The sequence below is a fragment of the Lissotriton helveticus genome, chromosome 3_1, assembly GCF_964261635.1.
Source record: "Lissotriton helveticus chromosome 3_1, aLisHel1.1, whole genome shotgun sequence".
In the NCBI taxonomy this organism is placed as follows: Eukaryota; Metazoa; Chordata; class Amphibia; order Caudata; family Salamandridae; genus Lissotriton; species Lissotriton helveticus.
In genome coordinates this window covers 976,692,238-976,719,203 of record NC_136061.1, presented here as the reverse complement: position 1 = coordinate 976,719,203, position 26,966 = coordinate 976,692,238, and the positions used below count along the sequence as shown (strand labels likewise).

Genomic DNA, 26,966 nt, shown 5'->3' with positions numbered 1-26,966 from the left:
CTTGACACCAACCAAAGTAACATCCTCAGGATCTTAATTTTTTTTTTGATTTTATTCTGGGTTGATGACACCAGACCATTTTTTAGGGACTTTTGAGCATCGATTTGTCTCAACACTTTAACTGCGCTATTTGTAAGGTCTGGTGTTAGTCAACATCTTTTGATTTTTACTAAAATTATAAATATAATATACTTATTAATAAGGCCTTTCGGCCAGCCCTCTTCATTCACTTGGATGTTGTTGTGTCATTCACATAATTCTTCAGCCCACTTCAGCAGAGCATTGAGCAATGGATAGCCCCCTTCAGCCACTGCTTAACTTCACTGTGAGTGACAGCATTCTGCTTTCACATAGAGCAGATCTGCAAAGAATGTAATTTTCTTCAGTGAAAGGGACTACTTTGGTAATGTAATGTGTGCTTTTTGAGTCCCCAAAAATGTTTGCTTTCAGCCAGTGTTCGATTTTTATATTGGAAATGGATCAAAAACTCCCCCAGCAATAACGTTTTATAAAAAAAATTACAACACAAAACAAGAACCGACAAAGCAAAAAGAATGGCAGCAATTGTGACACCTGCTGGCTTTGACGATATTGGGCACCCACGCTCTTGTGATGCCTTTTAGAGCATTGACGCAATTAATTGTGGAGAATGTTTAGCCATTAAGCCTTATGCTAAATCCTTCCTCCATTTCGGAAGTTATTGTTGGTGCTACGCATGCAAAGTTCACAGGAATGGAGGGGCAAGGCTAGCGGGAGAAGAGACCTGATGAGGTTGGCTGAACTCATGTAACCCTCACAGCCCTAGGTTACATACTCCCACACCGAGCCCTTGTCACGTACCGCCTCCCACGCGTCTACCTAAAGACAGCTGAAAAGGCCTTAGAGCAGCAGAGGCGACGCACAAGCAGCCATCATGACGTAACATCAGCCCCCCTCTATTTACCCCAAACGACTTCCTTTCATGAGTGTCACGATTATGTTGTTCACTGCAGCGCGCGGAAGCGGCCAGGAGGAGGCAGTGTCCATACAACCAACACGACACGACATTACAAGTGAACATCGACCCTGGAAGCAGGGGAAAGGGGCCCCGTTTCCACATTAGTGAATGGCCCCGGGGTAGCGGGAAGGGCGTTGTCTCTGGGCGAAGAGACAGCCTGGAGTCGAGGGAGGGCGCCCCCGTCTCCGGATTCCTGAAGCTGCTTCACTGCCACATTCCTGAATGAAAGAATAGCTGCTTGTTCTGGACCGCGCTGAAAGAAGCGGAGCCCTGAAAACAAACACTCGCTGCTCTGCGCTCAAAAGAGGGCGCGAGGGGGCGGGGGCTGGCGCAGGGAGGAGAGGAGGCGCGCGGGGGCCTAGGGGAGACAATCCTCCCTCTTGTTGGGAGGAAACCGGCTTGAATTCCCGGCAGTGCTGGACGCGTTAGATACCGCAGGGCTCTCGGGCCAGGATGGCGTCCATGTTACCAGCAGGGAGCACAGAGCCCGTGCGCCCCAAGGCCTCACGAACAGACCGCGGGGAAGGGCTCCAACAAGCCCGGCCTCGCTCACGGGCCTGGGCTCGCGTGTGTATTCGACACAGTCGCACTCACTCAGGGCTTTAAGTGGGCCAGGTCTCACCGGTGCTGAGCACCGGCAGTTTTCTAAAGGGCGCCTCGAAACGGGTCTCTGTCAGGCTCTGTGTTGTGATTGGCACAGGCAGACCGTTTTTTCCGGACTGCAGTGAGCCGTGACAGCACGCACATTGATCTGCGCATGCTCACTTCTCACTCGAGGAGAAGTTACGGCATGACGTCATGCCAGTTGAGCGTTGTAGGGGAAAGGAACTCCTTTAAAGAGTCATTTTCTTTCTGGATTTCCCTTCTCTTTCTGAAACGCAGGAGCAGCAACATTGTCGTGGTGTCATCAGGGCTTTAAGTAAAAGCTTTTTCAAAATTATACATACGCCATAGCTGCTGCTTATGTATCTTTTGCAACTAACAACCATTGACAAAGCCAATAGTTATGACTTCTTGTAGGTGTAATGTTACTCGTATCGTATATCTTGATGCAATGACAGAAACAGCAAAATGCAAGTCAGGTGGCACACTATGCTAGGCACAGATTTCTAGCTTACGTTTTTTTAAGCCAAACCCTTAATTACATTGGCCACGCCCCCTTTGAGAGGACCCCCCCCCCCATTTTTCATCCTACTAAAAGTTCTGACTACACTTGTAGGCATCGGGGTTGTAGGTCAAATATCTAGACCATTATATCGACTCCACAAGTATCACCAAGGTAAGTGTAGATTTACTAGTATTAGCTGCGCTGTGGCTATATTTAAGCAGTAGTCTACATAATTCTGTAGGTAGTTATTTCTACCCTGATAATGTAGTACAACACCGGGTTCCATGCGGAGCTTGTGTGGCCCCCATTGTTGACATCCGCTCTTCCCGGACCCAATGCCTTGGTTACTCCCAGTGTGCCCCCCATACAATGATGGAAAATAGCACCGGTGTAAACGATTTTAAGCATGCCTGCACTATCACGCTTATCTGCTCATCGTTCTTAGTCTTGGCCTCCTTGCTGGCAGTTGGGCGTCCCCGCCAGGTGGGGCGTACAACAAAGAATCAATAACAGTGTAAAGCAGAGTGCAAGAAAGTAAGATGAATAGTAAAAGGAAGAGAGTGTGAGGGATCAGGAAGAAAGGCTGGGGCTTGAGGTGTGTTTAAAAGTAGTGCTGAAAAGGATCATGGCACATTCATCAGGCCAAAGCCATTCCACCAAGAACCGTCTGTGCCGGGCTCATCACATAGACACTCGCAGCAAAAACATACTTTGCGATTGTTATTGCATTTCTGAATTCGGCTAGCAGGTGTCTGATTTATTCTCCAATAATACCCACAGAAGTTTTCCTTCACTCTATGCGGCTGAATAAGAGAGCCTGCAGGAAGCGCATAGACAACAAATCAACTTAGAGGCATTTTCTAACTTTCAAGGCAGGCACGCTCTCAGAACTGTGCTACGGAAACTGACTGTGCTTGTAAATTGATGGGCAGATTGGCATGATGCGCCACATTAGAGCTATGTATTTTGTTTTGTGTCGCTACAGCATCCGGGGAAAACGCAAGACGCATTGTAGAGCGCCATTTTAGTTTGGGTAAAACATTGTCTCCAATGTAGATACAAAGGCGGCATATGTGGAGCGGTGCAACCAGTTTGAATCTCATTCGGAGGCATAACCTTCAAGCACAGACTCTACAACGCTGCGTTTTAAATAAAAGAGAGAAACAAAGGCGGGATGTCTGTCGTCTAGGTTAGCGCTCTACTGAACATGTGACAGAGCTCACGTTATTCCGAGTTGGACGCAAAGTGAAACAAGCAGGGTGCTGGCACACTTGCTTATAAGAAAGCGGTTCCATCAACGTGGATGAACATAGTACTTGCCTAATGGGAGAATGATAAGAGAAACACACAGAGAAACAATAGGAAATTGTATGCTATAGCTGACAGAAATCAGGGGAAAGTAAGTGGCAAGCACAGGAACCAATGAAAATCAAGGGGGCGGAATGTAAGCCTCTTTTAAGATTTATATTGAATACAATAGATTTCACAAGCACAGCGCAAGTGATGTGCAGGCGAAAACTAAAAAGGAGCGCTGTATTATCAAGTAATAGACTCTAGATTCAAGACTGTGAGCAGAGACTGAGGCCTAGTTTTGAATAAAGTGGACCTGTCCTGTCCCCTCTCATTTCTTTCACGGGAGCCAGTAGCATGGTGGGTGCAGCACAAGGTTATTTCAATATTAAATGTATTCATGATAAACTCGGGTAGAAACTAAAAACATAATCTGTCCACTCATGTAAAGTACAATACACTTTTATAATTTTATGCGATACCTCTCCTATAGTTGAAGCCACAAACACTAAATGTTGCATATTGCCAGTACCATAAAAAGTAAAAGTTTCTTAAAAATGAACATTTGAACATAATATATCTATGTAGTGACACAGCTCTGCAAAGGTGACACAAGATTGTATTTAAAAGGTGCTATTTACTGCTGCACCCTCTAGTTCTCCACCACCAATGCGTCCTTCGGTTTAAAATTCTGTATTTTTACTATTTTACATAAATTGTGAACTCAACATAACACACAATCTCTGCTAGGAGGGGAGCTCAGGAAAAATCTGCTAAATAGCCTTGTTTCTTGTGACTCCGACTTTTGACCAAGCACACTTCATAAGGCAAACTATTCTGAGACAGTTTCTTTAATGTTATACACATTATACAAAATGGGGTAATTTCTGTCTGTTATTGCATTATACATTTGTTTGTACTTGTAATAAAGTGTCACTCAAAGTGCTACATGTTAAGCCTTCAAATGTCATACATTTGCCCACTGAAAGCATAGAAATGTCACACATGAGGAGACTGAAACCTTGGCAGTTATGCATTACTTCAAGTCAAGTCAAATATACTTTTATTTGATTCGTTAAAAATCATAAAAGGGTGGACAACCATCATAAAACGCAATTCTTTAAATGTACATTTTAAAAACGTAAAAAGGCTATGCATTACTTTCCACTTTTGGTTCTAAGTTATTAGTCTTCCTAAAATGGCATCCTTCAAAGACACGAACGCCACACAGGCTGCAAATTACAAGTCAAAGAGTAGGTTTAAATATACGAGGGCTCACTCAGCAAATAAAGTTGAGGAAAAAAGTTTGAATACTAGCCCTAACTGAATGGCTAGAGTTTAAATACAGGCATCAACCTCAGATATAAGAAACGGTCTGAATGTGGGGCACTATTCACAGGTTGGCTGGAAAGGGTCCGTTTTTCAAATAATTATGGATTTGCCACATCTCCCACATAATCCATCTGGTACATAATCTCCAGATTTTAACAAAAAAATTGTTTTTAGATCAAGTGAATGCAAAGTTAATAAAAAACGCAGCTATACTTGTTGCCGCAAATTGGAAGGCCCTTTGCAAATGTTGACTGTCCATCTTCCTGTTGCTTATTGTTGTATTTCCCAGACAGTTTAGGCATGTGTACAAATTACAAAATATCGACGTAATACAATCACAAAATGTGCAGCATAATGCTGCCTTTTTTAGTAACCCTGCTTGCTGCACAATTTGGTCGTCTATCGCCGCATAATTCCAGTGATCTTAACAACAAGGAATCACTCACAACCAGAGAAGACTGAATGGAAGATCCCACTCAAAGGACCGAGAAAGAATTTGAATCTGTACCTCACTCAGTCTAGGGATTGCATACAAGTTCCCTCCCACGGCCAACGCCAGGTTTGAAAAGAAGGCTCTGCTCGAAGGCTAAGGACTTGACTTAGGCCTCACAATAACAGGCTTTGGCAGTAGCTCGAATATCAGGCTTCACTTGGGACTGGAAAAGAGTCAAATGCAAGTCCTTACTTCTAGGATGAAAAGAGTTTCAAGCGCAAGTTTACGGCCCCGTGCATGTAAGAACCCGAGGACTCATTCATTGCCAAAGGGAGAGCTTGAAGACAGCGCTCACGGGAGACAACATTTCAATACAATGCCTCGGACAAATGCTGACAAAGACGTAATTCGAATCAAGTCTTTTCAGCTTTTATTCAGTTGTAGATTCGGTTTCCTATTACTGTTTTTTGTTGTAGTTTAGGGACCATTGGATTTGTTCTACAATGTCTTGCGCCTTGAAGCTGAACGAATTCCTGGCATTTGCGCATTACAGGTAGAACTAACAGCCATAAGAAATACAAGGAACATCTCCCAAGCAGAGGAAGGATCTTACATATAAGGCCCTGCTCAACAGTAGACAGAGGAAACTGAATACAAGGCCGCACTCAAGTGCCAAGAAAAGGGCCCGAAGAATACCCGGCGCCAATTGCAAGCACTGGAGGGAATACGGTGTCTGGCTGTTGGAGTGACTCACAGCCGAGGCAGGCAGGGTCCTGGCAGGATGGCAGAGAGCCCCTATCCGGATCCAGGAGAATTCCAGGCTCGTCTCTCATCCCTTGTATGATGATGCTTTAAAGGCGGCAGCTGCTTCTTTTTGACTACATCCGGCCTGTGCAAAGGGCTTTTGAGTAGGGGAGTGGAAGAGACAAAGTGTACATTTCTAGATGCATAGGCCCATCTGGGATGAGTTATGAGCCTTACTTTTAATCGCTGTGAGAAACCCTAAACCTTTCCTACCTTCCGGGCGGAGTTCGCCCCTTCCAGCTGTTGCCACAGCCTCCTGTAGGCAGACACCTGCTGTTCCTGGTAGATGCCAGCATGGCAGGAGCTGACAGCATTAACTATTGCTGATGACTCTACTTTGACTACTATTGGGCATAAGCACTGCGTTTCATGCACCTTTTTAAAAATGGGGCTTCCAGGGATAGATGCTAAATGTGTCTCATTGCCCCACTATTAAAGCAGATTACAGCATCGGTGCAGGGCGTTCATAGGCAGATGTATGGCCCGAACGCACTCTCTTCTAGCCTCCTAGTAGTTGAGCAAGAGCATGCTTTCCTTCCATTGGATTTTATAATAAAACAAAATGATATACTATTTACACATGGGTGAGGGTATCATGTGTGCCCAGTGGGGTTCCCATGCTCGAGACTGGCTGACTACACGAGGACTAGGATTCCACAAATGTGGTTTCTGCTCCATGTGTATTTGGGGTAAACATGGCACTAAAACATTCCAGGGTCCTGACGGAACCATATACAAAATTAGACACAACATCACATGCCTAACTAAATTCGTAGTATACATAATCGAATGCCGATGTGGCAAGATTTATGTAGGCAGCACCATTAGGGCTCTTAAAGACAGAATTGCTGAACATATGAGAGCGATCCAAAAAAGAGATCCCAAATACCCAGTAGCCTTACACGTAGCAGAATGTCAACCTATGGAGGATGATATCAAAGTGCGTGTTTTTGGGATAGACATGATTCCCCTCAATATCAGAGGGGGTAACCGAGAATTGACACTCAGACGTAGGGAAGCAACATGGATCATGCGTTTACAATGCGTGGAACATGGGCTTAATTATGACCCTGAGTTACAATATTTCTTGGGTAACTAAATGTTACCCCTTGGGATCCACCTAAAGAGACATTCACTCTGAATTTCAAATAATAACCACCTGTAGGTCCATATCACTTTACGTAAACATTTCATCAGTGAGCTATGTATTTTGGAATGAGATTACGCTTACGTATTGGGTACTGTCATACACACATGACTATAATGAAATGTTTAGAATTGTATTTTTATTTGTTCAATTGTCTTTAATAAGATGTCATCTACACAATGTCACAGGCATGACAGAACTAAATGTTGTTGACAGCATGATGAACAAAGTCACCAATAGGTTGGTGGATGGGGGCACCTTCACCTTCGAAATCGCCTTCTTTTCTTTCTTCTTTTTTCTCAAACAGCGTCACAATATCTATTGGCACCGGGTCGTATTGGTCTGTTGCAGCTACAAGAGCTCATCACCAAACAAACAGTAATGACTCACCAATAGAGCATTCATTCTGAAAATCGTGACCAATATTAATACAAGACCAAATGACTCAATCATTGGCTTATGCTACTCGGTTTTAGAGAGAAATTTTGATTTACCTATTTAGTCTGGTAAATGACACATTTACTGCTTCTATACTCGTTATCATTCTTTTTGACCACATGGGGCTCATCCACATACTTTCATTCGTTTGCTAACCACAGTATACACAACAGCTTTGCACATCGCCATATTAGCTCTCCTCTTAAACATGGCGGGCTTGTTATAGAGGCATTCATTCTGATTTCTCGACACAAGAACAAAACTCTGAATAAATAGGCACCTCCCTTCCGGTCACGTGTCCGTCTTTCGAAACACGGCGACCGGGAAATAACAGAGGAGGGATACCGCACTCCTGGTGAGTTTCCATGCCCTTTCCACGATTTCCCTTTCCTTTTCTCATTGTCTGATCGGTTTCTCATGATTAGGCTAAACCGCTACTGAGTATCGACCAATACCGGCAGCGACTTTGTCTTGTCTGCCACTTCTAAACCTTAATTTAAGCTTTTGCGCTTCTAATGTGTGCGCATCCATTTATGTTTCCCGACACAGCACGTCGAGATTTGAAAACGCACCCGTTTCCAAAACATCTCAGCAGGTGGATCCCCTCCCGGTACAGCTTAATACCTACCCGTATTAAGGTATATACATGGTGTAATTTACCTTCACTTATCTATAACCTCAACCTTAACGTGTTTTGAGTGACGCCTATGTACTTGATCTCTAGCCTGATGGCGTACATTTTCTGTGTTTTCTCTTACCTGTAGCTTGAATTTTGAAATCTTTTATCTACCCTATTGGGCGAGACACAGAAGCAAGATTAATTTCTTGCTCCCTACTTAACCTGACGAACCATTCCTGTAAAATAGCATTTCTATGGATATGCCTATGCAGTGGTAAGAACACTCTCCGCTTTATATTTTTTCTCTCCAACGACACAGATGTCCGCGGACATTGCCCTTTTCTATGTCTTCCTTATGATCTTTTCTCTCTCCCTCAACCCTTCTTTTCAATTTACTCAAACAGAACGCCACTACGAGTACCAGACTAATCTCAACTCACTTAACCCGAGCTGAGCCTCAAGGTAATAACTCTACCTTCTTGAGAGAGAGAACTGTCTTACTTCACTTCTGGCACTGCCGATACTATAGTTTTTTCACCTCGATCACACGCTCCATGTTGTACTCAATACCACTATTGTCACAGACTAGTTGCAATCCATACTGCTCACATTCGCATGTCATGTTTTTCACGTCAGAACCTTCTTTGTGCAGCATCGCCGTGTGCCTGTTAACAGATGTTATAACACTTAACCGAAATCACGACTTCATGTCCCTCCTAGCGCACTACCACTCGAGGACACCTACACACACCTTGCAGTGGATCACGCCCAACGAACCTAACGTCATCACGATCCACACTCACAACGTGTGATAGACTACGCACGTCACAGCTGCATGTGTGATGCACCCTTGTCACCAATACAGCATGTTTAAGTGATAAGACGCTCATTTGAATTTCTTTACAAAACGTTATTTTGTATTACCAGCCCTGAAGAGTCGTGTTGACTCACCGAAGCACGACGAAACACGTGTCGGCAAACTGTGATTGTTCTTCAAGTCTGGACACACTTAACCATCGTCTTGCTAATACAAGAAAAATACCCAAGAATCTGCTTCTGTCTGTTTAATTGCTTTTGTCATTTGTACTATGTTTATTTTACCCCACTGTAGTTGCGAGAGCTCAGCTGTGCATATGTTGTTAAGTCTTTGACTTTTTTAGACGGTTAAGGGCTTTTTCCGTCTGCTCTTTACGCACTACTCACATACTTATTTACACCACACACTGTAACATAGAATTTGAGGCAGAGCGCCCTTAGTATCTGAAATCTCCTAAAAAAAACCTATACAGCTGGCTTCCTTAATGATATTGCAACACATGCAAATAATGCTATTTCTTTCTACAGATTAGCATGCTGTCTCAGAAAGCCTCCTCAATATTCCTAACAAGCATCTGCAATGGAAAAGGTCTCGCATTTGTGCAAGGTTGAGCTATTGGCATTGTAAATAACAATGCCTTTTATTTATGTTTTTGTTTTTAAAACATTAAAAAAAGGCATTGTCATCTACAATACCAATAGCTTAACATCTTGCAGAGGCGAGACCTATTGCATTACAGTAGCGGCCCGTGGAGGGAGTGCTGCCGGGCGGGGGAGGAGCAGGGGGGGGTAGTAAACTACGGAATAGGGCCCAACGGAGGTAGGTAAACAAATAAATAAATAAAATGAATTTTGTTGCGCACGCTACATTGCCAAATCCTCCAGAAGGCTACATTTTTCCTATCTTCACAAGCTTCCTTTAAATCTTTCCAGGCTACTTTTGTTAGGAGACTCTTCCTGTCCTTTTGTGCTGGTGCATATTTCCTTCTGGCCACTTTAACAGCCAGCGTGTTCCTTAGTTTTTGTCTGACGGGCGAGTTTAAATCTTTATAAGCCTTCGTACAGAACTTGTCAAACCATTTAGGACCTTCCTCATTGGATTTGAGTTTAGGTCTAAAATGAGCTTTCTGTACCTCACTACAAATATAGGCGTACGCGTTCACAATTACCTGATCAGAGGAGTTGAGATCTAAACATCTCAAAATAGTGAATGCACACATTAATCAATTCCCTCAAGAAATCTTCTGGGACTATTTTGCCCGAACCAACGTTTCTACCCTGTTCCTTTAGGGAATTTGTATAAATATTTAAAGTTTTCTCCCCTAAGCTACTCCAACCAAATTCAGCCATTAGAGGGTTCAAATCATTAGTGTCAGTGGAGATCACTGGCCCCCTCAGGTTTCAGGCAGAAATATACGAAGACACTTTGTGTCAAAGGTACCCTCATACCCCTAAAGTGAAGACTAAACTAAACTAAGTGACACGCCGATGTCCGACTGGCCTCAGACAGAGTGTGGTGCTGTGGTATGATTAGACCCGTGTGTCTTTGGAAGAAAACACTACTGTCTCACCTGGTGAAAACCTAGGTAGTCCTGGATGGTGGGTGACACATAGAAGATGTACCCATCAGCTGTCACTGCAATGATGAAGCCATCAAGAGCCTGCAAGAAAGAGTGAAAAAAAGATCAGTGTCAGCAACAAGGCCATGAAATACACATACCTGAGATGGTCTGTTGATGCATACAGGCAATGAACGGCAATAGCGGAAATGCACTAGCAGACTGTGCAGTAAAGTTCTAACTGATTCACATAACTCTGTCAGAAAGGGCTCCGTTAGCATCATTGAATTGTAGTAGCAACATTTAAGCACTAGTCCAATCACATGCAGTTATCAAGAAGGCCATGACCGCAACAGTAGCTATTCTTTGCTAGCCTGTACAAATCTACTAAGGTCCAAAGAACTGTGCGGGACAGTGAAGAGCTCACTTGACAACTATTCATGTTGGAAATAAAAGAAACCTGTGGTGAACTGAAGGCCGCACGTCTCAGTATGTTGTACTAACTCTCCGGAGACCAGAAACACAAGTACCACAGCATGCCAGAGGAAAGCTCATGGAACTCAAGACCTGACCCATGATTATTTTGGTCACCACCAGGGTTGCTGTCCCACACACTTCTCCATTCCGCCCCAGACAAGTTGAAATCTGTGTGGGAGAGTGTGTGACATCTGGCCCTGTGACATTAGAAAAGAACTAGCCCCTGGTCCCAGAGATCCAAGCATGATTCGTGTTGATGACCCTGCAGACTGTCATGACTGAATTAATGCTGACCGAATCATCTTTCAAGCTGATCCACAAGGGTATCCAACCTACCTATGTGGAGATGACCAACTGCCCTTTTCCTCCATATGTCATCAGACTTCATCATGAATTTGTACCTTCAGAATATATACATTAAGTCTACATGCTGTGTAATACTGGCCTATAATAACATTGTGGGATTCCGGTGACATATAAACCATGAGGAAACCTTCAATAAAAAGAGAAACCTCGTTTTTCAAAGAATATACACATTTACTGTGAATTATTTCATGTCACTAAATCTTGAATTAATTTGCAGGACATGTTTCTTCTCTAAATAAATAAAAAACTAAAATTGAATGGTTAGCACCATATCTTCTTTCTTTCACCGCTAGTCAAATCAAAAACATTTCACAATGACTGTGCTGCTCTAAGAGCATTAATCAGTACCCTTGCCCGCAAGCATCTAACAGTGAACCCTCGCTGGTGTGTGAAAATAAACATTGTAAACGGAACCCTGCCAGCAATAAGTAAGACTGTCCTACATTACACTTTATTTTCTTTCTTTATAAATGTTTTGTTCAATTTACTGGCAATGTAATTAAAAAGAAAAGCACATTTTAGAACCCATGTTTTTGATTTCCTAACAATGTGCTTTGAATGTAAAAATTGACTTATAATAATACACGTTGCATAAAAGAGATTTTAAATATTTGCACATTATCCCCCCAAACAAAACACACATTTCTCAAAACACTGACAGTCATATCTGCCGACTCAGGCAAATAATGAATACTAAACACACGATGTTCATAAGCTCCAAATATTTTTTAAAAGTACTGAAATTATTCAATAAATCATGATACATAAAAAAACACGAGTAACATTTATTATGATCCTATATTGACATCTTATAGTTCAAATTGCATTTATAAACCAAGATGCCTCATGATTTATAAATGTCCAGAACCTGTTGATGGCAATATAGACCCAAATTACACAGTATCCGTTATCTCTCTCTCTCCCTCATTTGTCTCCGTGAGCTCAGTCTCGGCTGAGACTGAAACGCATAGGGGTTGCTGGCATGCTGTAAATAAATCTTGCAACTAAGACACATCAGAGTGGATTGGAATTATTAGTTGGATCTGTGAGCGCGGCAAAATATGTGCCGTAATAAATACCTAACATTGAATTCTTTTGGACTTACTGGAATTCTGCTGTATATATATATATATATATATATATATATATATATATATATATACACACACACACACAACTTCTTGGCTATTTTAGTTCCAAAGAAACCAAGCCCAGATCCATCAGCGTGGTTGCAGATATTTATTTAGTTAAATGGCAAAAAACTTGCCCGATGCGTTTCGGAGCCACGCTCCTTTGTCCCGGGATAGGCGCGTTATATTTAGGCTCACATTTTACTCATATAAAATTAGTTAAATTTAGCAGTTATAGTTACCTAAGCTAACGATAATGTACGCTCCCGCACTACTTATGATCTCACCTATTACATCATTCATGACATAGTGAGTGACATCACTGATGAAATCTCAAATGACATCATCCTGTGAGTGTGTTTTCTAGACCTTTCTGAGTGTTAAAGATACATACTAAGATACTTCATAACCTAAATAAGTTTAGTTTGTTTAGTACTAAAGAGTAATATTATCTGTAACATGTTATGTGAGTGGCTATGTGACTGTGTATATGCGTGTGAGTAGAAGTTTGTATGGCACTACGGGTGTGTGAGTGGTTGTATGAGTGAGTGGCTGTGTGGGTGAGTGAGTGGGTGTGTCAGTGGTATATGGGTCAGTAAGTGGTATGTGAGAGGCTGTATAGGTGAGTGATGGGGTGTGTGAGTGGCTGTGTGGGTGAGTTTGTGGATCCATAAGTGGTGTATGGATGAGTGTGTTAGTGACTATATGGGTGAGTGTGTCAGTACACCTCTATCAATGCCATAAGATGTTAACGTAAATGTGCTGGTATGGAACTGCTATAATACCTCTAAGGATGTCTAAATATGTGTCTAAGTGGCTGCACAAATACAATAGAAAGCTATGTAGGTATTACTGCAACTACCTTTGAGTCTGCTGCATGCACAAATAGTTTCTAGTGAGTGACTGGATGTATAAGTGTTTATGTAGCTGTCTCTGTAACTGAAATAAAAGATCTATGCTTTTGTGAACATCTATCTCAATTGTTTTAGGGATGGCATACTCTATATAGTACTTGGCATAGAGGCCAGCAAGTGCACAAGTAACTTATTCAACTCAAAAGGTCAACTCTTAAGCACAAAACATAATCCTTTATTGCACACCTACAGCATATCTTAAAAGTGTATTATGTGCACTGAAACGTGGGTTTGATACTTGAGAAAGCCCTATAACATGCCATGTGAAGCCTGGAGAAAGAATACATAGACAGGGTCTGCACTAGTAGCCATCACCCATGATTCACTAACTATTTCTCTGCATTGTTCAGAAGCTTGTGTCACTACTTTCCTAGATATATAGGTGAGTGTAGCAGTAGACCTGGATGAGTGGCATAAGATGTTTAAGCAAATGTGCTGGTATGTGACTGTGTGTTCTAGTAGCTTTATGACTGTCTAAATGTGTATCTAATTGGCAGCACAAATACTCCAGTGCCTCTGTAAGGGAATAGAGAGCTATGAACGTGTGACTTCAACTACCTTTGAGTCTGCTGCAGGCATAAGTAGTTTATAGTAAGTGACTTAATGTATGTATATGTGCTTCTGTAGTTGTCTGCTTAGGTTGCAGAGAGTGTCTATGCTTTTGTGAACTTATATCAGTTGCTTTAGGGGTGCAAACTCTATGTAGCACTTCATATAGGGGACTACAAGTGCTCAAGTAACTTATTCAACTCAAAAGGACATCTGTCAATCTCTTAACACAAAACAGCATCCTTTATGGCATGTGTTCCGTATATCTTAGAAGTGTGTTATGTGCACTAAAACATTGTTTTGACACTTCAGAAACACCTATAACATGCCAAGGGAAGCTTGCAGAGACAGGGTCTGCACTAGTAGCCATCACCCATTTTGAAATGCTATTCATCTGCATGGTTGAGAAGATTGTGTTAGTATTTGCCTACATATCTGAGAGAGTGTAGAAGTGCACCTTATCAGTGCCATGAGATGTTTAAGTAAATGTGCTGGTATATACTGTCTGCTGTATTACATCTATGGCTATCTAAATGTGTATGTATATGTCTGTGGAAATACTTCAGTACCTGTGTTAGGCAATACAGAGCTATGTAGTTGTGACTCTGGTACAGTGTTGCTCCCTTGCCTTTACAAACAAGTGATGGAGCCACACAAACTGTAGCAGGCATAGCAGAGCTAAGTCCCTGTTTTCCCTTCAGGCCTCTGCAGCTCTCCTTCAATGAGCCCCAGAAATATCCCCTTACATTTCAGTTCTGTCAGCGACGCAGTTTTTCCATTACCAAAAAAATACTTTGTTAGGCCTCCTGCTTTCAATTCTGAAACAGGGATTAATCTTTGTTGTATAGGTCCTTCGCCAACCATTAACGCTGGACCAGAATGCTGCACGCAGATCTGATGTCACAGGATGATCTAATGTCAAAATACTGTTACCCAGATATAAAGGAGAGCTGGCATATGCATCTCGATGTTGCAGAATGCTGCTACACTCTGATATCACAAAATGCTGTCATACACCAGTGCTGTGCCACAGAGCAAGCAAGACACTGCATTGGTGCCCAAGAATGCTGCTATACACAAAGCAAATGTTACAGACTGCTGTATAAACCTACCCAACGGCACATCATGCTCAAAAACAGAACAATCAATATCACTTGTTTGGGTGCTACGATGCCACACACCACATAACTTGCAGTTTGGTTTCTCTTCCAACATGCATCCAAATCCAAGGCCAACAGTGGAAAGGGTAATCAGAGGATTGAGTTTGCAGTGTGGTGCACCTTGGGGTTTGGGCTTCTCTCGAAGTAAGTAATTCGAAATATGGCTATATCGACACCCACAGTACAAAACTTTGGGAAAAACAAGAAACCACACTGGCTCTAACCACCTATCCACAGTATGCCCATTTCTAATAGAACCATGCTGCAAAATGATGTTATGAACAACAATACTTTCACAGAATGCTTTCATGCACAGCTCTACTCTCACAACATGATGTTAATGCAGATCAACAGGAGAAGCATAGCTCATTAAGGGCACATTGCACTTTGGTCAGACATCGGAAGTCCAATTACAATACATACCACAAACAGTTGCTAGAATTAGAAAATACCACTCATATTCTTCTTTATAGTATTAAAAACACATATATCCATTGACATAAGTAAACAATCTCTTCAAACAATTGACATAATTTTCAATGTTTTAGTTGTTGTAGCTGAATTATAAGTGTAGTGCAAGTGACATAATTAAAAAATCTTAAAATGTGACAATATTCATATTATATATATATATATATATATATATGTACGTACGTCACGCTTCGCTTTCCAACGGAAAATAGACGGCACTCCAAGTCTCTTGTCCAAGAAAAGAATTTTATTTGGCAGACCCCCTGCCCCCTCGACAAACGCGTTTCGCAAAAAAAAAAAAAAAAAAATATATATATATATACAGACCCCCCAGGATATTGCGGCATGACTTAGCAAATTTAGCGGCACAAATATGGAAATTTAGCAGCACAAATATGGAAATTTAGCGGCATTTTTGCGGCACTTTATTTCACTCATAATCATTCATTTTCAGCCTGAAATCAATGGAAACTGTTTTAGCAGAGTATTCCACTTTGCAATAGGAATTTTTAAAGTGTCTGCAGCTCTATGGAAGCACTGCTGCAGTCCTAAACTCGTGGGAGTGAGCTGTATTTCTCCCTGGGATGTTCTAGTGCCCATGTATGCACCCCTGCCGGGGCACCACTGCCTCCCGGATCTAGGAGGCAGGACACCTCTTCCTCAGGCACCTTAGGGCGCAGGATCGTAGTGGCTGATCCAAATAAGTGAGACAGACTGCATAGGGAGGTCACCTCTTGCTTACCTGGTCCAGTCGTCATAGGTCAACTTGAGCATACACCAATAATGGCAGAGAATTAACAAATGGTCAGCTCCTCCACAATGCCCATCCTAACTAAGACACCAAGGAAGGACCCTTAGCATAGACAAATTAACTATTGTTGGGGTTGGTCATCCAGTTTGAGCAGTGTTTGGTTTCCTCAGACAGTCCATGTCTCCTCTAAGGACACTGTTTCCACACTTACTTGCCTGTGACTCGGACCAGACACATTTCTCCTTTGGGACTTAAAAGGAGACCTACTGGTCATGGAAAAGGAACTGAGGCTTGCTGGTAATAGCAGCAGGTATTTAATCCTCAAATGTTAGAGTTTCTGCTTTACTTTAAGGAAAATAGTTTATCTGTGTTGAGCTGCTGCTGTATAGTCAGGGGATATCCTGACCATGTTTTCCAACAGGTAATGCCCAACCCTTCTCACTCTTTACAAAATCACATCTCTGTCCCTGTAATTTATGAGTCAAGCCACCACCAGTTCCAGTGGTGCTAAGCAGGAGGTCTTCCGGGCACTCTGTGCTCTCTCAACAGTACAGAAGAACAGGCCTTACAACCCAACTGTCTGCCTCAGTGATGCTTCTAAGTAAGCTGTTAAATAATCAATGCTCTCCATTTTCTCTGGCAGCCCCACCGCATGCTCATGATTGTGCCAAGATCTTCAATCCAAGTCCTCAGCCATGTACTTTGAAAAACGGACTTGCTGAGGGAGGTCTTTCATTTTCTTTCTGAGTTAGGGCTGCAGTCAGTTTAATATGACTCAGCTCAGTTTCTGTTTATTTCTCTCTGTACGCGAGTATCCTTTAGCCATCCAACAACAAACGTATATCCTCTGCAACTGAGTCCATCAAGGAAAGGAGGTCATCCCTTGTGTAGTGATGGCCACAATTATTGTGCCAAGGGTATCATTGGCCATGCTTTGTTTTCCCAGAGCTAATTTCCATCTTCATGTCAGCTGGGCCCACATTTGACTGGGCGAAGTGAACAGGTTTCTTTGGACAGCCCCTGTGGTTTAATCGGGTTCGGTTTACCCATGTTGTGGAGCTGTGCACTGTATTCTCCATGGCCTCTGGTATTGTACTGAGGTGCTCTGCACATCTCTTAGCAGTCTCTTCATTGATAAGGACCTGTCTCATGGTTTGTTGGGCCTGCTCATGTGGCACCTCCATCTTGCCATCAACTACACTTTTCAATAGAGGTCTATCCTTACTCCAACTATGATGTTCCTTGCTCCAAAATAGCGAATTGATCACCCCCCGCTCACAACCACCAACTACGGGGTTCTCTATGCTAGGGAAAATTGTCACAGTTCAGTTCAATAATCTATATTCAATCTTAAGAAGATCATAAAAGTGCAGGATAAAAACTGTATAATAAAGCATATGAATAAAAAATAACTATCATGAATAAAGACCCTTAATAACATTCTCAGTTCATTCCTATTAGATAAAAATATTAAAAGCAATGTCAGTCTACGAGGATGGTGCGTCATAAGAACAGCTACAACTTCTTGACGTAACACCTCTGAGCAATGAAGCGAAGACGAGGTTGCTAAGCAACATAGGGCACCATGCTGCATCTCCAGAAATGCCATTGTGCCATGCAATGGAAGTAAAAGATGAACCCTATTATTTATTCAAGAGTTTTATATAGCGCTGGCCAGACCCGGAAATATCAGAGCGCTTTACATGAGGTTCAAAAAAATTACATTACAAGATTAAATCAGTTCCATGTAACAAAGTTCTCTGAAAGGCTTGAGCTCTGACAAGTTAAGAATTTCAAATAAACTAATTTTAAGAATTTTTCTTTTCTGTGATAATGCATTAAAATAGCCCCTCTATTTATGGATATGAAGCAAACTTTTCCATTTGGGGTTTATCCTCTAACACGTGTCTCAACAGGCATTTTACCTACAATTCTCCAGTCTCCACCACTAAAGTCAACATTCACTTCTCTGCCACCCAGTTTCGCTTGTACTTTGAAAAATGAACTGCAAAAATTGGGGAAAAAATATTAAACTAGGCTGTGGTGAATTATAACAGCTATGTTTTTTATGCAGAATCTTTAAGCTTTGCTAGAAAACAAGAAATGTAAAACAGGCCTGTGCAGTAATCCTTCTATGTCAAGATGTGAAGGCTTTCTGAAAAATACTTCGGTCTTTATTATTCAGCAGTTATTCTTGGAGGTTACATTTAAAATCATGCTTGTGAGACAAAACGTTCAATAATTGCTTGGCCTGCAGTGTGTGACGTGCATGCATAATATTGTGTATAAATAAAATGCGCTGGGGGAGCAGCAAACGTATTATTAAATATCGAGATGTGGCCGGGCCGAGCAGCTCGGTGTCTTCCCTCCGACGCCGGTGCATCCGCGCTGCTGCTGGAGCGGCTGCATTCGTCTTCTTGGCCCAGGAAGGAGAAAAGGCTCCGTTTCGAGCGGTCCAGGGTCTTGTGGGGGTGCGGCGCCTTTATGAGGGACATTGCAAACGATGAAGTGGGAGTCTTTGAGCGGGTGATTTCGCCTCTCCGCTATGTGCCCTCCCGGCATAGCCGTTTCGGAGTTCATTTATGTGAAGCACAATGATGTAAGCCAGGGCACAAACAATCACACAATTTATTGGAAGAGACCTTTTTCCGAAGTCATTAGTGATTCAGACCGTCGCTGGGTGCATCGTTTGGTGACTCTTGCGGCAAGTTACCCGCCGGTAGACACTTTTTTTCTAAATATCGCGGCCAAAATTGTTAATATCGCGGCCATCGCGCTAGTCTGCCGATTTCGCGATTTTTTCGTGAATCGCGAAATGCTGGAGGGTCTGTTCACGCTCCTAGTTGCATCGTAAACGGGGCACTAAACAGACGGGTGCCGCTTCACGGTGATGCTCCGTGTCCACTGACGAAGGTAATCTACCGAAACGCGTCTGTGAAATAAAACTGCTGCTGCTGTAACTAACCCAGCGAGTGCTGCATATTTCTTTTTGGGATCTGGGAGAGTATTGAGCGAGAAAATATATATGTATATATATATATATATATATTTGTTGCTCCAAAACCACCAGCCTGGTGCACACTCGAGCGGGTGCTCTTTAAGACGGGGGTGTACCCACCGCAAAATGACTGCGGAGCAGTTATATATATATATATATATATATCCAAAACAACACAGGAAGCCCATTTGAAGCAGATCCACACGAAGTTGAATAGGCACATTTCTTTATTTGCATCCATTTCACAGCTCGATCCCCAAGCTGCTCCGGGCACCACCTTCTTACATAAAAGCCTAACGCGTTTCAGGAATTACCCTTTCATCAGAGGCAAGGTTCGAAGGTTCTGAGAAACAGTCTCTGGTCGTACACCTCTTCAAATACAAATCACCTGCCAAGTGGGCGTGGCCAATCTTGCACTGCATTCTGTGCCTTGTAGTCTACTAACCCTCTTCCCACAGTGGGGCTGCTTCTCTGACTTCTCAATAACCACTATTGTTCCCCCAGTGGGGTGAAGGGCAGCGCTGGGAGCCTTCAGAGATCGCTTTGTAGCTGCAAATTCGTCACAAAGCAGCGCCACCTGCAAGGCGCCAGTCTTTACTTCGTTCCGTGGCAAACTCCTGGAGTGAAGCCTGCCTTGGACCCTGGTCACAGGTGGGGTCCGCCTCTCGACCGAGCAGCAGCCGAAAATTATCCAAAACAACACAGGAAGCCCATTTGAAGCAGATCCACACGAAGTTGAATAGGCACATTTCTTTATTTGCATCCATTTCACAGCTCGATCCCCAAGCTGCTCCGGGCACCACCTTCTTACATAAGAGCCTAACGCGTTTCAGGAATTACCCTTTCATCAGAGGCAAGGTTTGAAGGTTCTGAGAAACAGTCTCTGGTCGTACACCTCTTCAAATACAAATCACCTGCCAAGTGGGCGTGGCCAATCTTGCACTGCATTCTGTGCCTTGTAGTGTACTAACCCTCTTCCCACAGTGGGGCTGCTTCTCTGACTTCTCAATAACCACTATTGATCCCCCAGTGGGGTGAAGGGCAGCGCTGGGAGCCTTCAGAGATCGCTTTGTAGCTGCAAATTCGTGCCAAAGCAGCGCCACCTGCAAGGTGCCAGTCTTTACCTTCGTTCCATGGCAAACTACTGGAGTGAAGCCTGCCTTGGACCCTGGTCACAGGTGGGGTCCGCCTCTCGACCGAGCAGCAGCCGAAAATTATCCAAAACAACACAGGAAGCCCATTTGAAGCAGATCCACACGAAGTTGAATAGGCACATTTCTTTATTTGCATCCATTTTACAGCTCCATCCCCAAGCTGCTCCGGGCACCACCTTCTTACATAAGAGCCTAACGCGTTTCAGGAATTACCCTTTCATCAGAGGCAAGGTTCGAAGGTTCTGAGAAACAGCTTTGTAGCTGAAAATTCGTGCCAAAGCAGTGCCACCTGCAAGGTGCCAGTCTTTACTTCGTTCCGTGGCAAACTCCTGGAGTGAAGCCTGCCTTGGACCCTGGTCACAGGTGGGGTCCGCCTCTCGACCGAGCAGCAGCCACTTGGCAGGTGATTTGTATTTGAAGAGGTGTACGACCAGAGACTGTTTCTCAGAACCTTCGAACCTTGCCTCTGATGAAAGGGTAATTCCTGAAACGCGTTAGGCTCTTATGTAAGAAGGTGGTGCCCGGAGAAGCTTGGGGATCGAGCTGTGAAATGGATGCAAATAAAGAAATGTGCCTATTCAACTTCGTGTGGATCTGCTTCAAATGGGCTTCCTGTGTTGTTTTGGATATATATATATATATTCATTCAAGCCTCCTTACTCCGGTAAACGCCGCCTACCAGAACACCGAGTGTGTCGTCTTAATCAAGACCTCCGTAGTCAGGTCCTCACAAATTCTGCTCTCTCCTGTAGCAAAGCAACACGAGTTGACGACTTTTTGTGCTGGCCAAAATCATTTATTTAAGTCTGCTCTTCGGACGCGTTTCGGGATATATCGGTAATCTTTTTGTTGTCTGGAAGGGGTCCGAGGGGTCAGCTAGAGATTTTATTAAAAAACTTCAGAACAATACTTTGAACTTAAAGTTCACCAGTACCATCAGTGCTACCTCGATTCATTTTCTGGACCTAACTTTGTACGTCAAAGACTCTAAACTCCATTCAAAATTATATAGAAAGCCTACTGCAGACAATACGTTATTGCACGCAGGAAGTTTCCACCCACAGAATTTGGTAAGGAGTATTCCTTATGGTGAGAGTCTGAGAGCAATCCGTAACTGTAGTGACAAGGAGAGTCTAGAATCAGAACTGATAACACTAAACGCACGTTTTGAAGAAAGAGGATACACTATAGACAATATTCAGAGTTCAATCAGTAAAGCTAAAAAGAGGAGCAGAGAAGATATATTGTTTAACAAAAGCAAAACTCAAGACAAGCCCAAATTACAAACCAACCAAATCAGAATGATTACTACTTATAACTGTAAGCATAAACAAGTGAGGAACATACTGAACAGGCACTGGCACTTAATTTATAACGATCCAGTACTTCAGCCACTTGTACAAAAAGACCAACAATTACATTTAGAAAAGCTAGATCTTTCAAACAAATGTTGGTATCTAATATGCTCCCGCAGAAACAGCAAAATATGAGTGGTTCATCGTGGTTGAAAAGAAAATCAGGCTCTGTTAAATGCTTGAAATGTAAGGCATGTAGACATGGTAAGAACACGTAGTCTTACATTAAGGGCTTGTCGAAAAGAGTAAAGAAAATTAAAGGTTTCCTGTCTTGCAAAACGGAATTTGCTGTCTACGTTCTTCAGTGCCCTTGTGACCTGAAGTACGTGGGCAGCACAATACATCCAGCACACATAAGGGTGCTACAGCACTTGAGAGCTATCCGGAATGGCGATAAGGCTTACCCAGTGGCGTGCCACTTCGAATTGTTCCATAATAAAGATGTGGCAGGGCTTACCTACTTTGTAATCAATTGCATACCACCTAGTATTCGTGGTGGGGACCGAGAGAAGAAGTTAAGACGCCTAGAATCAGATTATATCTTGGAATTAAACACTCAAGCTCCCACTGGTCTTAATATAGAAGAAGACCTTAGTACACACCTTTAAGGGGTTCAAATCTGCATCAGTATCAAGTAACATAAATGTATTGCGAAGTAGAGTTGTAATAAGGCAATGCCTCAATTTCAGTTTTAAATGTCTTTTGTATTTGTTAAATTTGCATTTCACGAGCACTTTGTTTTGTTTTAGTTTTAACAAGGGATGTTTCATTCTATATCAAGATATATATTATGCCCACTAGGGCTATATGGTATTTTGGAATGTTCAGGGAACTCTGTGTAATCAAATTGAAATGTGATTGATTAGTTCACATAGCTCAATTGTCAGGATAGGGACAATTGAGGTAATCACAACTGTGTTTATGAAACTCTGTTCCATGAGGAATGCAACACCACATAGGCAGGTCTCACTCGTGCCCACTGGGGCGGTATTAAGTTGCTAAAATCAGTAGGCTACACCATCAACAGCCTAATGTCAGGCACCACAATAGTTGTTTTTACAGACACTGCACAGCTAGTTTTGCCGGCATACTTACATTGTGCCGTATTGGTATTGTTCGGCATGCCCGTGTGTTAATAAAGTTATTTAATGAAATTGACAATAGCAACGGGGTGAAGCCAAAAGCACAACGGCTGTAATATTTCATGAGAAGCTAAAGTAATGTTAAAGCTTGGTTTTATTAACTTCAACATGTGGCGACATTTTAGGCAAATAGCATTTGTAACTTCCAATCGGAATTTATTGGTAAAAATGAACTTTGCTTACGTATGGGAAAGTTGGAAAAACTACGAGTCTGTTTTCATGCTCATTTATTTTGTAGTCATGTCACGTGAGGGTGGTATGTGCACAGCGGTTAAAATGGCCACTTGAGATATGTAAAACTTTGGTGAACAAGCCTGCTGGACAGGCAAAACGCGTCCGAAGAGCTGACTTAAATAAATGATTTTGGCCAGCACATAGTGTCGTCAACTCGTTTTGCTTTGCTACAGGAGAGAGCAGACTATATATATATATATATATCTCCTCTCCAACTTGCTTGGAAACAACCGCCGCAACACCTGATCAGCGGGTGCGTCATTCGGCGAACCTCCAAGCTCGGTCCGCTAACATAAACCACAACGCTCCTCTTGGACAGAAGAACACGACGCAGTGTCTTGACAAATACACCCAGAGTTTATTCAGTAGGCTATGTCGACATAGCCTGCTGAATAAACTCAGGCTGTATTTGTCAAGACACTGCGTCGTGTTCTTCTGTCCAAGAGGAGCGTTGTGGTTTATATATATATATATATATATATATATATGTGTGTGTATGGAAAATGCTACTTACCAGTATGCATCTGTTCTTGGCATGTAGAGCTGCAGAATCGTACACTTTTGCAATAGCTCGCCACCTGGTGTTGGGCTCGGATGATTGCAGGTTGTTGTCTTCTTGGAAGAAGTCTTTGTAGTCACGAGATAGGCGACTCCTCCCTTGGATAATACTGCTCATGGTCATCGACTCCATCCTCAGATTGTTTTTCGCCATGATGGGAAATGATGGAGTTAGTAGAAGTAAAGAGAAAAAGAATGTCCATGCGTGTGCATTTAAGTAAGATGAGTAGTGGAACGGATACAAGTCCCGGGGAGGTGGGAGGGCGTGTACGATTCTGCAGCTCTACATGCCAAGAACAGATGCATACTGGTAAGTACCATTTTCCGTTCGAGGCATATGAGCTGCAGATCGTACACTTTTGTAACGATTGTGCAGCAGTGTCTCCCCTAGCGCTGGTCGCTTGTATCCGTTGCAGTATTCTGAAATAGTGTTCTAAGGACAGCTTGGCCTACTGCAGCTTGCTGCTTGGCCTGCACATCAACACAATAGTGTTTAGTGAAGGTGTGTATTGTAGACCATGTTGCTGCCTTGCATATGTCCTCTAGTGGTATATTTCCTAAGAAAGCCATAGAGGCTCCTAGTTTGCGAGTGAAGTGTGCTCTAGGAGGAACTGTTAGTGTACGTTTAGCTTTTTGATAGCATATTTGTATACACCTTACAATCCACCTTGCAATTCCCCGCTTAGAGATGGGGTTGCCTTTGTGTGGGAGAGAGAAAGATACAAATAATTGTTTTGTCTTTCTGAAGGATTTAGTCCTATCTGTGTAGTATAATAGGGCTCTCCTAACATCTAAGATGTGTAAAGCCCTTTCTGCAACAGAGTCTGGGTTTTGGAAAAACACAGGTAGCTCTACTGATTGGTTAAGGTGAAAAGGAGTGATAACCTTTGGCTGGAATTTTGGATTAGGCCTGAGAATCACTTTGTTAGGATGTATTTGAAAAAATGGTTCTTGTATTGTGAATGCTTGTATTTCACTAACTCTTCTGAGAGAGGTGATGGCAACAAGGAAAGCAGTTTTCCATGTTAGGAATTGCAATTCACACTTGTGTAGAGGCTCGAAAGGGGGTCTCATAAGTTTTGGAAGTACCACGTTCAGGTTCCACACCGGAGCAGGTGGTAACCTAGGTGGGATTATTCGTTTTAATCCTTCCATAAATGCTTTGATTGCAGGTACTCTGAAGAGAGATAGATGTTGTCTATTCTGTAAATAGGCTGCAATTGCTGCCAGATGCAGGCGTATGGAAGAATACGCTAAATTGGACCTTTGTAGGTGTAGAAGGTAGCAAATGATATTTTGGATGGAAGCATCCAGTGGGTCAATGTGATTGTTGTTACAATATATTGCAAACCTTTTCCACTTAGCGGTATAACACGCTCTGGTAGTGGGTTTTCTAGCTTCCTTAATTATGTCCACACAGTCTGGTGGCAGGTTTAAGTTACCGAACTCTAAGACTTCAGGAGCCAGATCGCCAAATTCAGTTGGCTTGGTTCTGGGTATCTTATTTCTCCCTGGTTCTGTGTTAACCGTGAGCCGTAATTTTTTATGTGGAACCAGTGAGAGATCTAGTAGTGTGGTGAACCACGGCTGGCGTGCCCATGTGGGAGCTACAAGTATTAGTTTGAGAGACTGTTGTCTGAGTTGGCGCACTACTAGTGGAATGAGTGGGAGAGGCGGAAAAGCGTACGCAAATCTGCCTGACCAGTTCATCCATATTGCATTCCCCTCTGACCGTGGGTGTGGAAACCTGACGGCGAAGGTTGGGCATTTTGTATTCTCGTGGGTGGCAAAGAGATCTATCTGTGGATGCCCCCACCATTGGATGAATGGCTGAAGAACTTGTGGATGTATCTCCCATTCGTGAATCTGTTGTGACTGTCGACTCAACAGATCTGCTATCTGATTGTGAATTCCTGGGACGTGTTCTACAGTCAGGTGTATGTTTTGAGGAATGGCCCATCTCCAAATGTTCTGCGCAAGCTGGGACAGTTGGAGAGTGTGTCTCCCCCTGTTTTTGTATATAGTACATGGCTGTCATATTGTCCGTCCGGATTAAGACAGCTTTGTTTTGTACTTGCAATTGAAACGTTTTGAGTGCTAGGAAAATTGCTAGCAGCTCTAGGTGGTTGATATGGAACATTTTTTGTTGGTTGTTCCATTGGCCTTGTGTGGTATAGTGTAAGAGATGGGCTCCCCATCCTGTGAGGGATGCGTCTGTCGTGAGCACTATCTGTGGAACAGGCTCTAGGAACGGCCGTCCTCTTGTCAAGTTTTTGGTGTTCCACCATTGCAGAGAGCGATATGTACGGCTGTCTACCAACACCAGGTCTGTGAGCTGACCTTGAGCCTGTTTCCACTGTTGTGCTAGACATTCTTGTAATGGGCGCATTTGCAGTCTTGCATGTGGAACTATGAAGATGCAGGACGCCATCATGCCTATTAGTCTCATGAACACTCTGGCTTGGAGAGACTGCTGGTGTTGAAAAATGGAGACTAAGGTCTGAATGCTCTGTATCCTGGCTGGACTGGGAAACGCTAGAGCTGTAGATGTGTCTATGGTAGCTCCTAGATACTGTGAACGTGCGAAGGCTCTAGGTGCGACTTGGTGTAGTTTATAGTAAACCCTAAGTGGTGCAGTGTATGAATTGTTTGCTTTGTGTGTTGGACACATTGACTGAATGATTTTGCTTTTATGAGCCAGTCGTCGAGATAAGGGAAGACATGTATCTGTTGTCTTCTGAGATGTGCTGCTACTACTGCTAAGCACTTTGTGAACACTCGTGGTGCTGTTGTGACCCCGAATGGAAGAACTTTGAACTGATAGTGCTGTCCTTCTATGACAAACCTTAGATACTTCCTGTGAGCAGGATGTATAGGAATGTGAAAGTAGGCGTCCTTTAGGTCTAGTGTTGAAAGGAAATCGCCTTGTTGTAGTAGTGGGAGTACTTGTTGCAGAGTGATCATGTGAAAATGATCTGATTGTATGTAATAGTTGAGGGGTCTGAGGTCGAGAATTGGTCGTAATGTCCCGTCCTTCTTGGGGATTAGGAAGTACAAGGAGTAAACTCCTGTCCCCTGTTTATCTAAAGGAACTACTTGAATAGCATCCTTTTCTAGAGGTGCTAGAACTTCCTGTTGAAGCAGTGTCATATGGTCGGTGGACA

General features: G+C 42.9%; 1 protein-coding gene across 2 annotated transcripts in view; it reads right to left on the bottom strand.

Annotated features, from left to right (window-relative positions):
* LOC144823154 (uncharacterized) overlaps nucleotides 1–26,966 on the bottom strand; it is a 291,146-nt gene that overhangs the window by 59,974 nt on the left and 204,206 nt on the right. Inside the window, exon 4 of one of the 2 annotated variants that reach the window (XM_078681420.1) lies at nucleotides 10,556–10,645. In XM_078681420.1, the coding sequence (XP_078537546.1) occupies nucleotides 10,556–10,645 (90 nt within the window). Of the gene's footprint in view, nucleotides 1–1,619; nucleotides 1,732–10,555; nucleotides 10,646–26,966 lie in introns of those variants that run through there. The other variant, XM_078681421.1, reaches the window with a different exon arrangement.